This window comes from Oncorhynchus masou, chromosome 1 (assembly GCF_036934945.1).
Source record: "Oncorhynchus masou masou isolate Uvic2021 chromosome 1, UVic_Omas_1.1, whole genome shotgun sequence".
NCBI classification, from domain to species: Eukaryota; Metazoa; Chordata; class Actinopteri; order Salmoniformes; family Salmonidae; genus Oncorhynchus; species Oncorhynchus masou.
The window spans coordinates 23,913,209-23,931,023 of record NC_088212.1 but is presented as its reverse complement, the minus strand read 5'-3'; the positions used below and the strand labels follow the sequence as shown (position 1 = coordinate 23,931,023).

The window sequence follows — 17,815 nt, the reverse complement described above, 5'->3', positions numbered from 1 at the left end:
GAGTAAACAATTAACAAGTCAATAACACAGTAGAAAAAAAGGGGAGCCTATATACAATGTGTGCAAAAGGCATGAGGAGGTAGGCGAATAATTACAATATTGCAGATTAACACTGGATTGATAAATGATCATGTACAGGTAGAGATATTGGTGTGCAAAAGAGCAGAAAAGTAAATAAATAAAAACTGTGGGGATGAGGTAGGTGAAAATGGGTGGGCTATATACATATGAGATGAGCATGTAAACAAAGTGGCATAGTTAAAGTGGCTAGTGATGCATGTATTACATAAGGATGCAGTAGATGATAGAGTACAGTATATACGTATACATATGAGATGAATAATGTAGGGTATGTAAACATTATATTAGGTAGCATTGTTTAAAGTGGCTAGTGATATATTTTACATCCTTTTCCATCAATTCCCATTATTGAAGTCGCTGGAGTTGAGTCAGTGTGTTGGCAGCAGCCACTCAATGTTAGTGGTTGCTTTTTAACAGTCTGATGGCCTTGAGATAGAAGCTGTTTTTCAGTCTCTCGGTCCCAGCTTTGATGCACCTGTACTGACCTCGCCTTCTGGATGATAGCGGGGTGAACAGGCAGTGGCTCGGGTGGGTGTTGTCCTTGATGATCTTTATGGCCTTCCTGTAACATTGGGTGGCGTAGGTGTCCTGGAGGGCAGGTAGTTTGCCCCTGGTGATACGTTGTGCAGACCTCACTACCCTCTGGAGAGCCTTACGGTTGTGGGCGGAGCAGTTGCCGTACCAGGCGGTGATACAGCCCGCCAGGATGCTCTCGATTGTGCATCTGTAGAAGTTTGTGAGTGCTTTTGGTGACAAGCCGAATTTCTTCAGCCTCCTGAGTCCTGAGCACTCTGGAGCAGGTTTTCATCAAGGATCTCTCTGTACTTTGCTCAGTTCATCTTTTCCTAAATCCTGACTAATCTCCCAGTCCCTGCCGCTGAAAAACATCCACACAGCATGATTCTGCCACCACAATGCTTCACCGTAGGAATGGTGCAAGGTTTCGTAAAGACGAGGCCCATGGCATTCAGGCAAAAGAGTTCAATCTTGGTTTCATCAGACCAGAGTCCTTTAGGTGCCTTTTGGCAAAATCCAAGTGGGTTGTCATGTGCCTTTTACTGAGGAGTGGCTTTCGTCTGGCCACTCTACCATGAAGGTCTGATTGGTGGAGTGCTGCAGAGATGGTTGTCTTTCTGGAAGGTTCTCCCATCTCCACAAGGGATCTCTGATCTTTGGGTTCATGGTCACCTCTCTGACCAAGGCCCTTCTCCCCGATTGCTCAGTTCGGCCAACTCTAGGAAGAGTCTTGGTGGTTCCAAAATTTTCCATTTAAGAATGACGGAGGCCACTGTGTTCTTGGGAACCTTCAATTCTGCAGAAATGTTTTGGTACCCTTCCCCAGATCTGTGCCTCGACACAATCCTGTCTTGGAGCTCTATGGACAATTCCTACAACCTCGTGGCTTGGTTTTTGCTCTGACATGTACTGTCATCTGTGGGACCTTATATAGACAGGTGTGTGCCTTTCCAAATCATGTCCAGTCAATTAAATTTACCACAGGTGGACTCCAGTCAAGTTGTAGAAACATCTCAAGGATGATCAATGGGAAACAGGATGCACTTGAGCTCAACTTCGGGTCTCACAGCAAAGGGTCTGAATACTTATGTAAATAAGGTATTTCAGTTTTTTATAAATGTGCTAAAATTCATAAAAAACTGTTTTCACTATGGGGTATTGTGTGTAGATTGATGAGGAAAATGTTTTATTTAAATCAATTTTAGAATAAGGCTGTAACGTAACAGAATGTGGAAAAAGTCAAGGGGGTCTGAATACTTTCTGAAGCCACTGTACCCCCCTTAGGTTCTCGAGAGCTAATGGGAACCTTGCCTTACTCTTACCAAAGAAGATATTGTAGCAAATATCGTGATTCAACAACAATGGATTCGAGTTACAGCTCTTTGACCATAACTGGTTGTGGACAAGCTCTATCGTCATAACACAACAGAACACATAAACTGGCATGACATTCACTCATGGTTGTGCAAAAAGAAATGTGTGTAAAACCACACCTCCAAATATTCCGTCAACCTAGTGCCATCAACCTTACTGATGTTGTCTCCGTGAACTGATGGTTTCCACGGTTGTGGCTAGATGTAGTACAGCTCCATCTAGTTGTTGCATCAGGGCCAACTGTAGCATTTTAGCTCAGCCCAACCTAACCCCTTTCCTAACCTGCTACACTAATTCTCCTAACCTGCTAAAAGTAATTTCTGTCCGTAGCTGTACTCCATCTAGCCACAACCATAGAAGCCAATCAAGCAATTAGTTCCAAGAAATCATTAGTATCACCACACTGGCCTTGACGACGTTTGCCAGTTGCTCTCTGCTTGCTTTTCATCTCCAACACAGGGCACAGAGTGTAGATGTGGTTGCAAGAACAGCTTAACAGACATGTGCTCAGAGGGATCTGCCATACATCCACATCGCGCGCCAAAACACAACCACGTTACGAAAAGCAGTCCCATTGTGAGTAGTAGGCCTCTGGCCAAAGGAGGAGATGACTATCATTAAAAAAAACTATTATAAATTTCTTTTCATTTTAGTCAATGAAAATGTGACGAGACGAGAAATCCACGTGAGACTAATGGACATTTAATATGACATGACATGCAGACTGCGGTGCGAGAGCGGCAACACAGATGAAAGATTATCAGCCCCCTTGAAAATAGAGCTACTGATGTGATCAAAGCAAAAATTGCCTACATGTCCTGGCACTTTTTTGTTTTGTTTTTTTGTATTACAAAGTCATTTTCATCAATAGGCTTTCTAAAAGTTTTGCACAACTGTGATTTTCAATCATTGATAAAGAGTCAAATATTTGCAAGACAATTCTCAAACTGAGACCATTTGTTTACAGTGTATCTGTAATGTGTGTTCTCCATCTTTAACTGTCAGATTATGAACAACTGATATGATGGGCTTGTTAAGATTAGCCAACCATTGTAGGTACCAATCCCAGCAACAGACAGTGTTCCGTTGGACACTGCTCAGGGTTACAAGTCCTTTTGAAGATCACTCTTTTTAAGATGCCCCTTTCCTTGAAAGAGCCATCCCTTACAGGAATTGATCAAATAGTTTTTACATTCGCCAAGCTTGTTCGTTTGTAGTCTCTTATCTTCCGTCACTCTCCTGCTTCTCTCTCATTCTCCTTGGTGTCCTCCTCTTCCTCCTCTGCTGTCTTGGGCCGATCCAACTCACAGATCAGACTGATAGTGGGCACATCGAAGGGGTCAAAGCGATCCAGTTTTCTCAGGTCAATAGGAACAGAAATCCCCTGGTTTTGCAATGGATGCTGAATGGGGCTCTTCAGCAAATGGTTGACTCCTTTACTGATGTTCACAACGAGCCGAGGGTCAAAGTACTGCACATGACCTCCTTCTCAAAGTAGCTGCCCTTGGCAGTTGTATGTTTGTTTTAGACCACAGTCTTAAGTCTTCCCCAGCGCTTCTCAGGGTTTTTCTCAGTCTGGAAGCACTGCAGAAGCTCCTTTCTGTCATCTTTGGGCACGAGGGACAGCACTTTGTCTGCAACCTCTTTGTTGCCCAGTATGTCCTGTCCCACTAGAAAGTACTGGGGAAAGTGGTGCTCCACCACCACCAGGGATTCTTTGATGAATGGATGAATTGAGTCTGACAGTACTACTTTCCTCACCGTCTCGTCTTCATCCTTGACCAGACTCAGGTACTCAGACACAGCGGAGCGGAGCACAGAAAGCTTCCGGTGGCCTTGTCACACACCCAGCAATGCACCCCTCTCAGTGCCGGAAACCAAAGACATCTCCAAGGGCTCTGTCCATGATACGGATGACAATAGTCATCAGAGTCCAGCACTTTGGGCAGATGTCTGCAGCACTGCAACAGCTTCTGATATTGTCATAGTCTGTCATATCAACATCAAACACCTGCTCCTTCTCCAGAGCCTGGAAGGATCCAGACTTGACTGTGTTATACTGATTAGGCCTGTGACTGTAGACCGCTCCAACGTCAATCTTGTACAGATTTATCTTCTGCATCTCCTTCTCCAGCTCGTTCAGAGTGCTGAATGACTATTGTACGTAGATGTCATCCTTCAATGTGAGTAGTTCTTTGTCACTCCTCCATATTTCGGCCACCGGTAATATTGAGAGAAAGGGGAAAGTTGACGGTAATAGAGGGGTAATAGCTCCGGTAGAGGGGCCTGGTCGTAATCAACAGCTGGCATTTCTGAAGTTATTATGCAAATGTATAGATTTAAGTGAAAATAATAAGAAAACGTCTAAAATGTTGATAGCCGACTGTACCCCTCAATTGTTTTAGTGTCCTGGCACCTTGCTTCACATCAGTTCAAACGATTGACAAGTAACTGAAGTGACAGCCTGGAGCCGTGTGGGAGACAATTCTGCCAATGAGAGAGTCGTAGGTAACTGCATACATGGAGTGTGTCTGAAAGTGGGCGAGTCAACAGAAGTGGGAGGATCAACAGAAGTGGGTGTATGGAAATCAGCTATTGGGCAGTTTTGTTGCCGCTCAAGACCATTTTGCATGGCTGATTGGGCTGCACGACGAGTCTATTGTTGACAACTGTAGCATTTTAGCTAAGCCTAACCCTTTTCCTAACCATAACCTCATTCCTCTAACCTGACACGCTAATTATCCTAACCTGCTATGTAAAAATTAAGCTGACCTGAGGTGCACCTGGAAATGGCCGGTCTAAACAATAATGGAGCTCTGATGTTACGTCCATAGCTGTTGATCCATCCACTTCTTTTGAAACACCCACTTTCAGACACACTCCAAGTATGCAGTTATCCATACTTGGAGTGAGAGTATTGTATGAAATATTCTGCATGAATTCATGCTTAGGACTGGACAAAACAGATGAAAAGTGTTTGTTTGCTGAATTGACATATTTCAGTTTGAGCTGATCTGCCCGGGTTTCCTCCCACACAGCTTCCAGGTTGGTCACTTCTTCTTCTTTGGAATTGTGTTGGCGGATTGCATCCAATTTAAGGTGCAGACACCTACTGTACTGGAGTGTGAGGCGTTTCCCAGCTACCTACATTCAATTCTTTGTGATAAGGTTAAGCAAAATATGACCTTGACAATTAATAGCCCGCTCTAAAAAAAACACCCCATTCTACTATTTCCCCTATCTAGACCAACGGTCTGGGGGGACAGAACACTACCACTCAACACCCCCTGCAACTGTTCTGCAGTAAAACCTCGCAATCCCAAGTATTTCTCTGCCGCTGCCACCTCTCTTTTCTGGGACCATCCATCCATTTCTGCAACCATAGCTATGAATGTCAAGAAACCTACCTCACTGAAGCACATATTCTTCCCATCACTCTCTATTAGTCTCTGCGCCTTCTCAAAGGAATCATCTTAGTATCCCTCACCCTGTACCCATCTTCCTCTACCACTCTCTTCACTGCTTCAGCATACATCACCACTTTCCCTACTACTCTGACAACCTAAACCTGCCTTTCTCTCACCAAACACCTCCAATCTCCAGCCCCACGGGCACCCCTAAAACTTTCTCCACTGAAACGACACATTCCTTTGTCTCACGCCCTCCTGCACACTTCTCACATCTAGGACTCTTCCTCCGACATATTGCTGCAACATGCCCAGACCCTACATCAAAACTCATCAAAACTTCACTCACTCGTCAATCTTTTGAACTGATGCGAAGCCAGGTGCCAGGATACTTGACTTGTAACTAACCTCAACTAAGAACAATAATCTTTACTCTCGCTCTCATTTTCATGTAGCTATTTAAGCATTAAGGCCAGAGGGGTTGTGGTTTATTGGTCATATACCATAAACCCCCGAGGTGCCTTATTGCTATTATAAACTGATTATCAATGTAATTAGAGCAGCAATTATGAGGGGACAGTAGGCCTAGTTGGACAAGGCTATTTGAATGTGCACATGATGGAAGTTAGCCTAAATATTCATTATTTAATACAAAAAATGCACTGACAAAATGGCTGTAACTAAAACTAGACTAAAATTGTCCAGAGTTGTCGTTGACTGATGGTAATTAAACCAGCAAAGAATGAAATTACTAAAATATCACAGACTAAAACCTAAGAGTAAAACTAAAATAGCTACAAAAATGAACACTGCTGCATGGCTGCCCAGGCTGGCACTGACAGGACACCCTTCCGTTGTTCCAGAGCCCCTGGGGTCCCAGCAGGTGCTGAGGTGGAGCTACTGTTACACAGTACCAAGCCATGTGCACATGAAAACATTTTACCATGTTTCCGCGTATGCCCATAAAAAGGAAGCAAAGACTATGACAATATGAAACAACAAACAAATTTAAAAACAAATCAGCCCAGTCTTCCCTGTTGAAATTACACTACACTTCATTAGCACTGGTGAGTGACTCAAACGATTGCCATCATTATTTAGTTGATGACGTTAAGACTTCAATTCACAGAAATGCTGCCACTGTAAAAACAATATAACGAAAACAATTCCAGGTAGGGTAAACATGCAAATATAAAGGAGTTAAACACAGTTACAGACTAACCAATGAACCCAATTTTATTTAGCATTGTGTGTGACATTTTCAGTTTGTACTATTTACAGTTTTTTCCATTCATTATTTAACAGTAGTTAGGGATGATGGCATGTAGCATATCCTGCAACATAATACAGAGGGTAGGTCTATTGATAGGTCATTTCCTGTGTGGACTGTGCCGAGTCCATATTTGAGTCTTTCAGTGTAAGGGTACTGACTGTTCTGAGTGTAAAACTGCACTCTACCTGTACAATAATAATGATCCTATTCACATTCATCTGTACAATGTCCTACTCTTATTTACAGCGATCACACTGGGGAAAGAGGCATTCCCTGAGGAGTGAGTTCCCTTACTAGCTTAACTCACTCATGATACTTTTACCAGAAACAAATCCAGGATATCAATTGTAGTTTATTAAAAACACTTGAGCGGGATTAACGGTGATGCTGCCAGCAACACATCACCAAGATCTGTTTCTATTTTGTACTGTTAAGACTTACATAAGACATTGTGGCTGGCATCATTGTGTCCTAGAAGTGGATTACTTTAACGAAACCAGCCTAAATGGACTAGTACTAAAAAAAATTGCAAGAATTTGTTCAGCAACTTCCATTGAGGTAGGCATTTCTCAAACCAGCAGATTTGCACACCACCAGTAAATAGGTCAAAGTGATAATCATAACGAACAATAGGACCAACTGCCCTGCAGTGAACAGTAATGAGTAGAGAGAGGATACAATGTATGTTTGTTTTATCATCTAAACATCCCTCGTTAATACTCAAGGTAAAGACCTGGAAATTCTTTATACAGGATACAACTGAAAACAAAAGAGGATGTCATTAAGCCAGCAGTCTTCCCATTTCCTATATCACTCACAAAAAAAGACATACATACATATGAAAACATTTTGCCCTTTTCAATTTGCATTCAATAAAGCACACAAGTTAAAACACCATGAAATGCACATCTTACATGCACAACATTTATCCCAAAAAGAAAACTTGAAAATAAATAAGAAATTAATCAAAATAAATGGAATAACAATCATCGTCTAGACTAGATCTCTGTTCAAGTTATAACTTCAACTGTTAGTTGGTTTTAAAAGGTTCTGAAATGCTAGGGTTCCTAGTGTAGTCTGATGTCCATTGAGCTGCATAAGGAACAGTGTGCCATACAACAGAGACATGGGAAGAATCTCAATTGCATACTCCTTCTGTCCTCTCTCCTCACTTCCTTTAGAGGGGAGGGACCTCTGACTTTCACTCTCATCCAATCGGTTTGGAGAAGGAGGCTTGGAGAGATAACACGAAGAGTATGCAATTGAGATTCTCCCATGGTCCTCTACTCTTGCATGGGCAAACTCCCCATGACCTCAGCCATCCACATCTGTCATAGTGCCCTCTGCAGGCACAACTCAATTTAAAAAGTCTACTCTTCTTTGGACCCTTCATCGACCACTTCTTTTACGTGAATCACTCAAATCTGAAATGGAGCCCAAACGTAAGGACAAACAGAAACATTCCATTCCTTTTCTCTTTGCAAACATCTGTCAGTCTGTTGGTGTCCTTCTGCTCCACAGAAGGAGAGAGGAGCTGGGTAGAAGGAGTCAAGTTACGCATTGAGCTTTGGGTTTGGTGTCCAGCAGCTTTGAAAGTCTTTATCCATTTCATGCCTCTGTCCTGTGAAGCAGGCAGCCAGGCCGGAAGCCTCTCCGGGAGTGTCCAGTCTGTCCGCAGTGTGCTGTCTGTCTGCCCTGTGGGCTAGGCCTTGTAGCAGTTGCCCTGGTTGGTGAGAGCCAGCTGGCCGTTGGGCGCCACCTCGTTGGCCTCGTCTTCCAGCAGGCCAGACACGTCAGCGTTGGGAATGCTGTCATGGTAACTGCTGAAGCTGATGTTGTCCTCCTTCAGCTCAATGGTCCAGAAGGGAGCGTTGAGCTTGCGGTTCTGGTACTCTCTGTAGGTGTACACTCCTCCCACGAAGCCCAGCAGCAGCACCACTACTAGAATGATGACGGCCAGGACGATGATGTTGAACTGGGTCCAGGAGACCTCCGTGAGAGCGGCCGTGGTATTGACTGTGGGGCTGCCCAGGCTGGTGAGCAGGGCCTGGGTGGTGGCTATGCTCAGTAGGATGCTGGAGTTAGTAGTGGAAGGGGGAGCACTGGTGGGCACTGTGGCAGTCAGGCCCTTGCTGCTGGGGGTTGGAGCAGAGGTTGTAGTGGTGGTTTTAGGGGTCTCTGTTGTTGTAGCAGGCTCTGGGGTAAGAACGATCCGTGCTGCTAGAAAACAAATTATTCACAATGTGAATGGGATTGAATTGAGCTATTCATGGCTCATTCAATAACTAATACTCCTCTGCACCAAATTATTGAATGACGCTTACCTGGGCGGGTGCAGTTGTGGGTAAGGGCGTCCCCTGTGTAGCCGGGGGCACAGAGCTGGCATTGAGGCCCCGTGGTGTTGGCGGTGCAGCTCAGGCAGTGGCCAGTGTCAGAGTGGCAGAGCTGGGCTGGCCCCATAGGGTCTGCGTTCCCACTGCAGTCGCAGGTGACACACACACCATTGGCACTGTAGAAGCCAGCCTTGCACCGGTCACACTGCTGACCGCTGTACTCAGACAGGCACTGGTCACACACTGGGAACCCATCAGAGTCTAGGGAAATAAAAACACACTAATATATGTCAGTCATAAAATAGACTTGGCTGATGCACCACCACTAGATGGCACCAGAATGCCAAAGAGATTGATTTCTAATACAGTACAACACAGAGGATAAGCCCTCTGGCAGTGTTAAGTAGTCTACGGGCTACATACGGGCTGCACTACCCTGGCTAATAATAGGATTTTCTGTTGAAGAATGAGACATTTAACTTCCCCAAAAGACTCAGCGAAAATATTCAACAATAATAACATGCCATTTAGACACTTTTATCAAAAGCAACTTACTAACACATATCTCTACAGCACGGAATCAAATTCAGTTGAACTGTTTTTAAAGACTGATCCCTTGTATCAGAGAAGCATCATCATCACTCATCATTATCAGGAGTCAGCTTTCTCCTCCGGCCTCTGGACCTTAGTAATATGATGCTACTATACAGTGCCTTCCTTCTCTCCTAATGGCTTCACTAACTGTGATATATCCCCTTTTGATGTTGTCACATCCATTAAGGGCCAAGAGCTCTGACACCAAATATTATTGAGCACAGTAATTAGGCTTGCTGCATGTCATTAGTGTAAGTGTTGATCACCTCCTACTAAACAAGTTAATCAAGAAAATAGCCACACATTTAATGGTACCTCAAATTTGTGCTGCAGGCTGTAGTCTGCTCAAGATCATTCATCTCTAAATCATATCTAACTCTTTCAGACTTATGGGAACAATATTTGTCACCAACAACAGACACACTTTTAAAGACACAATACATTTTTTTTAAAGAGTTAGAGTGATAACAACTCTTATCTATAGGCAGTTTCTGTTGGTCTGTTTTAACCCCGGACTGTTGGCAGTGGAAACGCTTCAGTCAGAGTGAGCCGATGTGTTATATCACCAGGAGAGAACATGACCCAGTCAGCACGGTGACGGCTGGGGGGCAAACCTTCACATGATGATACTGTACAACCTGACCTGGATATTTAGCCAATACCTTTACCATCCCCCCTGTCTACTGCAATACAGCCAGCTCAGTCACTTACAGGCCTGAACATAATTTTCAATCCAGTTCTCTCTCTCACACACACACACACACACACACACACACACACACACACACACACACACACACACACACACACACACACACACACACACACACACACACACCGCCCCATGGCACTCACTTCCGTCATCATGAAGTGTTTTGAGAGTCTAGTCAAGGACCATATCACCTCCACCCTACCTGACACCCTAGACCCACTCCAATTTGCTTACCGCCCCAATAGGTCCTCAGACGACGCAATTGCAACCACACTGCACACTGCCCAAACCCATCTGGACAAGAGGAATACCTATGTGAGAATGCTGTTCATTGACTACAGCTCAGCATTTAACACCACAGTACTGCCCTAACCCATCTGAACAAGAGGAATACCTATGTGAGAATGCTGTTCATCGACTACCAAGCTCGTCATCAAGCTCGAGACCCTGGGTCTCGACCCCGCCCTGTGCAACTGGGTACTGGACATCCTGACGGGCCGCCCCCAGGTGGTGAGGGTAGGTAACAACATCTCCACCCCGCTGATCCTCAACACTGGGGCCCCACAAGGGTGCGTTCTGAGCCCTCTCCTGTACTCCCTGTTCACCCACGACTGCGTGGCCATGCACACCTCCAACTCAATCTTTAAGTTTGCAGACAACACGACAGTGGTAGGCTTGATTACCAACAATGATGAGACAGCCTACAGGGAGGAGGTGAGGGCCCTGGTGGAGTGGTGGCAGGAGGATAACCTCACACTCAACATCAACAAAACAAAGAGACAATCGTGGTCTTCAGGAAACAGCAGAGGGAACACCCCCCTATCCACATCGATGGGACAGTAGTGGAGAGGGTAGAAACTATTAAGTTCCTCGGTGTACACATTACGGACAGACTGAATTGGTCCACCCACACAGACAGCGTGGTGAAGAAGGCGCAGCAGCCCCTCTTCAACCTCAGGAGGCTGAAGAAATTCAGTTTGTCACCTAAAGCACTCACACACTTTTACAGATGCACAATCGAGAGCATCCTGTTGTATCACCACCTGGTATGGCAACTGCTCCGCCCACAACCGTAAGGCTCTCCAGAGGGTAGTGAGGTCTGCACAACACATCCCCGGGGGCAAATTACCTGCCCTCCAGGACACCTACACCACCCGATGTCACAGGAAGGCCATAAAGATCATCAAGGACAACAACCACCCGAGCCACTGCCTGTTCACCCCGCTATCATCCAGAAGGCGAGGTCAGTACAGGTGCATCAAAGCAGGGACTGAGAGACTGAAAAACAGCTTCTATCTCAAGGCCTGTTAAACAGCTACCAGTAACATTGAGTGGCTGCTGCCAACATACTGACTCAACTCCAGCCACTTTAATAATGTAAAAATGTATGTAAAAAATGTATCACTTGCCACTTTAAACAATGCCACTTCATATAATGTTTACATACCCTACATTACTCATCTCATATGTATATACTGTACTCTATACCATCTACTGCATCTTGCCTATGCCGTTCTGTACCATCACTCATTCATATATTTTAATGTACATATTCTTTCATTCCTTTACACTGTGTGTATAAGGTAGTTGTTGAGGAATTGTTAGGTTAGATTACTCGTTGGTTATTACTGCATTGTCGGAACTAGAAGCACAAGCATTTCGCTACACTCGCATTAACATCTGCTAACCATGTGTATGTGACAAATAAATTTGATTTGATTTACACACACACAAGCACGCACGCATGCACGCACACCCACACAAGGCAGAGTTTGAGCTGAACATAGAGCACACTGAACATCATGGGCACAGCTGGGCCACTTCACAGCAAGCTAGTCAGGCAGCAACAGAACAGAGGGGGGTGGGCACCACACTCCATTGACTTCACAAGGCAGCAGTAGGAGGATCATGTTGTGTGTGTGTCCCTTCCCCTCGCAGTGCAGTGATGTAGCTGCTCAGATTAGCGCCCCTCAGCACTCAGCCCTTGCTGGGCAAACAACCTGACAGGCTTCAGAACCCTCTCCACATGGCTGTTGCCAGGCTGCTGGGACCCAATGGGAGGCTGTCAGCAGTCACATGGCTGCGGCTGATTGGTCAGATCAGAGGTAGGGAGGAGGTGAGAGAGAAAGACAGACAGACAGGGACTCTATGTATGTCCTTGACACCAAGGCTCAGGCCTCAGCTGCTGAGGTATTAGTTTAGTATGGGTACAAACGAATGCTGGCTTGCCTGGTTAAAACATGCTTATTATCAAATACGTGTCTACAGGAGCACAGACATACACTGTGACCTAGACTTTTGTGATGAAGCTGATGTGAGCAGACACATGATCGGTGATGAAACATAACTTGACCAGCAGGGATAAGACAGATAGGTGGGATTAAACATCATCAACCAGAGGGTCCAGATATTGATTCTTTGACAAACCATCACAAGTAAATTGCAATTATCTGTGAAAGATTAGAAGTATCCCTGCGGATGGGGCTATAATAATTGTCAGGGGTGCAACGTTCACTGGGGACGGGGGCCCCACATTCTGAAATTGCAATTTTGTCTTCCCCAGTTTTATCATTGGAATGTGATACAAAACGAGTCAACGGGGTGCTTTAGGATTTTGCGGATGCCTCCTAGCAGTCGGGTAAGTTGTTTAGAGATGCCCCCCCCCCCCACTTCTAAAACCAAAGTTGCACCCCAGGTAATGGGGACCAGAGCCTTCATCCCTGGCAGTGACTGTTGATGGTGTTTTGCTTTTGGAACATGAAGAGTACTCCTGGGCCACTACCTTCTGTGGTCACTCTCTCTTTGCCAGGCAGGGCACACCAAGACATAATGCCAGATACACCAGCCTGGTAAAAGAACCACAAGAAACCTTGAAACACCATCCAACCTGGAACTGAAAATATATCATCCTTGCAATCTCCAAAACATAACAGCCACAACAGGACAACTTTTTCTGGACGTCGTAAAAGACCATGCGCCAAAACTGAAACGGAAGAGATATAGTTAGCTAACAACCTCCTTTTCCAAGTGGAAGAAAAAAGCTGGACAGAGACTTGCTAGCTATGTTAGCTAGCTAGCTGGGATTTTCTGCAAGGAATCTGCCACTCGAAAAAGCTTCTCCCAAGTGGGTGTGACACCTACTCCTTTTGCCTGCTGCACTGCTGCTTGGATTCCACCTGGCAATCTGATCACTGTCTGCCATGGCCTGTCTCTCCCCGTCTGGTACAGGTACACCCCCCCCCCCCCCTCTCCTTTCGCTCGCCTCCAGCACACTCGCACTGTATTGTTTTATTGTGCTTTATGCTATTTGCCTCATGACTCCTGCGTGCTTTGTTGACTATGAACTTGCTTGTTAACCCAACCGTAGGACAGACTGTTTGTTCGCACACTCGGGACTCTGACTCCCTATTGGTTACACGGACTCTTGGCCTACCATCCTATTCTAACCACCACTTGCTGGCTTTGTATTCATGTTACCTGATGAAATTGCTGTACAATATTATCTTGTTGCTATCTAATGCACATTCAAATGTCATACATCAACACTGCAGAGCTCTCCCTGTCCTCTGCCGTGCCCTGATTGTATTACTGTAGATGATATCTGGAAATGTGCATGTACAGCCTGGCCCATCACCTGTTGCTAGCACCAATTCTGACTTGTGCTCTGATATCTGCTTCACTTATTTCTGCTCTCGTAAAAGCCTGGGTTTCCTGCATGTTAACACTAGAAGCTTATTACCTAAAATGTATCAATTGAAAGTGTGGGTTCACAGCTCCAATCCAGATCTGTTGGTCATTACTGAGACGTGGTTAAGAAATAGTGTTTTGAACACTGATGTTAACCTGGTTATAACCTTTTTTTTCCGTCAAGACAGATCTTCCAAAGGTGGTGGAGTGGCAATCTTTACCAAGGAACACCTCCAGTGCTCTCTCTGTCCCGAAACAATTTGATTTTCTGGTTTTATGCAATAAACTTTCAAATAGCTCTTTGTTGACTGTTGCTGGGTGCTATCGTACACCATCAGCACCGGCCTGTACCCTACCTGCCCTAAGCTCTCTCCTGGCCCCTTACACTAAGTCTGAATTTGTCCTGCTAGGTGACCTAAACTGGGACATGCTTAAACCACACCAAGTTCTAAAGCAATGAGACTCCTTAAATCTTTCTCAGATTATTATTAATCCCACAATGTTATGACTCCAAACACCCAGAAAAGGCTACTCTCCTTGATGTTATCCTCACAAATAATCCTGATAGGTATCAGTCTGGTGTTTTCTGTAATGACCTGATTTGTCATAGACGCTTGCTAAAAAACTTTTATGAGCAAGCCTTCCTTCATGACCTGGCCTATTTACATTGGTATAGAATCTGCTTGATCCCCTCTGTCAAAGACGCTTGGACCTTCTTTTTAAAATATTTTCAGTGGTATTGTTAACAAACACACCTCCATAAAGAAAATGACAATTAAAAACAAGTGCAGCCCCGGGTTCGACCGTGATCTGGCAGAGTTACACCACCTCAAGAATTACATTTGGCGAAATGCTCGGCACACGCTGACTGGCTCTCGTTGAGGCAAATGAGAAATAAGCGCACTCAGGCTATCCGGAAGGCCAAAGTTAGTTACTTTAAGGAGCAGTTCTCTCTCTGTGGGTCTAACCCCAAGAAGTTCTGGAAAACGGTTCAAGACCTGGAGAATAAAGCCTCCTCCTCACAGCTGCCCATGTCCCTTAATGTTGATGATGCGGTTGTTACTGACAAGAAGCATATGGCTGAGCTCTTTAGATCACCACTTCATTAAGTCAGGATTCCTATTTAACTCAGCCATGCCTCCTTTCCTCATCTCCCTCCCCTTCTAATGCGACGAGCCCCACGCTCCTCCCTCTTTTCCCACTACCCTGCTACAAAGTTTCTCCCTACAGGCGGTCACTGAGTCTAAGGTGCTAAAGGAGCTCCCCAAAAAACATCTGGGTCAGACGGTTTATACCCTTTCTCAAATCAAATGTTATTTGTCACATACACATGGTTAGCGGGTGTTAATGCGAGTGTAGCAAAATGCTTGTGCTTCTAGTTCCGACAGTGCAGTAATATCTAACAAGTAATCTAACAATTCCCCAACAACTACATAATACACACAAATCTAAAGGGGTGAATGAGAACATGTACATGTAAGTATATGAATGAGCGAGGGGCATTGTTCTTTAAGGTTGCTGCCCCTATCATTGCCAAGCCTCTCTCTGACCTTTTTAACCCGTCTCTCCTCTCTGGGGAGGTTCCCATTGCTTGGAAGGCAGCCATGGTGGGTCCTTTATTTAAAGGGAGAGATCAAGCTGATCCTAACTGTTATAGATCAATTTCTATTTTGCTCTGTTAATGAAAAGTGTTTGAAAAACGTATCAATAATCAAATAACTGGCTTTCTTGATGTCTATAGTATTCTCTCTGGTATGCAATCTGGTTTCTGCTCAGGTTATGGATGTGTCACTGCAACCTTAAAGGTCCTAAATGACATCACCATTGACTTTGATTCTAAGCAATGTTGTGTTGCTATTTTTATTTACATGGCCAAAGCTTTTGATACGGTAGACCATTCCATTCTTGTGGATCCTCTGAGGGGTCTTTGGCCTGGTTTGCAAACTACCTCAAAGGGTGTAGTGTATCAAGTAAGACCATCTGCTGTCTCAGCCACTGCCTGTCACCAAGGGAGTACCCAAGGCTCGATCCTAGGCCCCATGCTCTTCTCAATTTACATCAACAACATAGCTCAGGCAGTAGGAAGCGCTCTCACCCATTTATATGCAGATGATAGTCTTATACTCAGCTGGCCCCTCCCCGGGTTTTGTGTTATAAGCTCTAGAATAAAGCTTTCTAAGTGTCCAACAAGCTTTCTCTGCCCTTAACCTTGTTCTGAACACCTCCAAAACAAAGGTCATGTGGTTTGGTAAGAAGAATGCCTCTATCCCCAACGGTGTGATTACAACCTCTGAGGGTTTAGAGCTTGAGGTCATATAGAGTTACCTCATATAATTACTTGGGAGTATGGCTAGACGGTACACTGTCCTTCTCTCAGCACATATCAAAGCTGCAGGCTAAAGTTAAATCTAGACTTGGTTTCCTCTATCATAATCGATCCTCCTTTACCCCAGCTGCCAAACTAACCCTGATTCAGATGACCATCCTATCCATGCTAGATTACGGAGACATAATTTATAGATCGGCAGGTAAGGGTGCTCTCGAGCAGCTTGATGTTCTTTACCATTCGGCCATCAGATATGACACCAATGCTCCTTATAGGACACATTACTGCACTCTATAGTCCTCTGTAAACTGGTCATCACTGTATACCTGTCGCTTATTTATAAAACCCTTAGGCCTCACTCCCCCCTATCTGAGATATCTACCGCAGCCCTCAGCCTCCACATACAACACCCGTTCTGCCAGTCAAATTCTGTTAAAGGCTCCCAAAGCATAAACATCCCTTGGTCACTCCTCTTTTCAGTTCACTGCACCTAGCAACTGGAACGAGCTGCAAAAAACACTAAAATTTGACAGTTTTATCTCAATCTCTTCATTCAAAGACTCAATCATGGACACTCTTACTGACTGTTGTTGCTCCTTCGCGTAAGGTATTGTCTCTACCTTCTTGCCCTTTGTGTTGTTGTTTGTGCCCAATAATGTTTGTACCATGTTTTGTGCTGCTGCCATATTTTGTTGCTACCATGTTGTGTTGTTACCATGCTGTATTGTCATGTGTTGCTGCTTTGCTATGGAGTGTTGTGGTTTCTCTCTTGTCATGATGTGTGTTTTGTCCTATATATTAATATACTATATTATTTTTAAAATTTAAAATGTTAATTTTATTATTATTATAATATTTGTTTTCACCGCAGGAGTCCTTTTGGTAGGCCGTCATTGTAAATAAGAATGTGTTCTTAACTGACTTGCCTAGTTAAACAAAGGTTCAATAAAAAATACAAAATAGAAGTAGCAACCAGACCGGCAAGGGTTCTAATAAGGCGACCTAACTAAGAAGGGCACTACTGAGGCAGGGGGTAGTGGCTACTCACCGGTGTGACAGGTGCCAGTGGAGGTGGTGTTGGAGCAGGGACAGGCGACACAGGCATCGGTGCTGGCAGCACCAGAGCTGCGGTAGAATCTGGGCTTGCATTCTTCACAGTTGGGTCCTTGAGTGTTGCCCTGGCAGTTCAGACAGACACCTGTGTGGAAAAGGAGAGAATATTATGGTGAAAATGTTTTGAAAACTGTCGGAAATATGATACATGCCATTTGTTGACCACACCTAAATCCTATAGTGGTTTTGTTTGTACACATTAGAGCAGCAAATACTGCTATCCTGTTGATTTGAATTTGAGCCTCAGGGGTTTGAGTTACCTGTTCTTGGGACTTTACTCTGCCTGGGCTGGATGGTGAACTTCTTCTGTTACTCTATACCTGTTTAGTAATGCTGTAATTACCCTAGTAACACTATTGTATTAATATACTGTTTATATACTTACATTCAAATGGACTA

At 44.5% G+C, this 17,815-nt stretch overlaps 1 protein-coding gene and 1 pseudogene across 3 annotated transcripts in view; both read right to left on the bottom strand.

Annotated features, from left to right (window-relative positions):
* Nucleotides 1-3,074: 3,074 nt before the first annotated feature.
* Nucleotides 3,075-4,290, bottom strand: LOC135550636 (DNA primase small subunit-like; annotated as a pseudogene).
* A 2,306-nt stretch (nucleotides 4,291-6,596) lies between these two features.
* LOC135539621 (multiple epidermal growth factor-like domains protein 9) overlaps nucleotides 6,597-17,815 on the bottom strand; it is a 44,235-nt gene continuing 33,016 nt past the window's right edge. For 2 of the 3 annotated variants that reach the window (XM_064965615.1, XM_064965631.1), the window contains exons 4-6: nucleotides 17,352-17,501; nucleotides 8,976-9,245; nucleotides 6,597-8,871 (exon numbers count right to left, since the gene is read on the bottom strand). In XM_064965615.1, the coding sequence (XP_064821687.1) occupies nucleotides 8,354-8,871; nucleotides 8,976-9,245; nucleotides 17,352-17,501 (938 nt within the window). In that variant the 3' untranslated portion in view covers nucleotides 6,597-8,353. The remainder of the gene's footprint in view (nucleotides 8,872-8,975; nucleotides 9,246-17,351; nucleotides 17,502-17,815) is intronic. The other variant, XM_064965623.1, reaches the window with a different exon arrangement.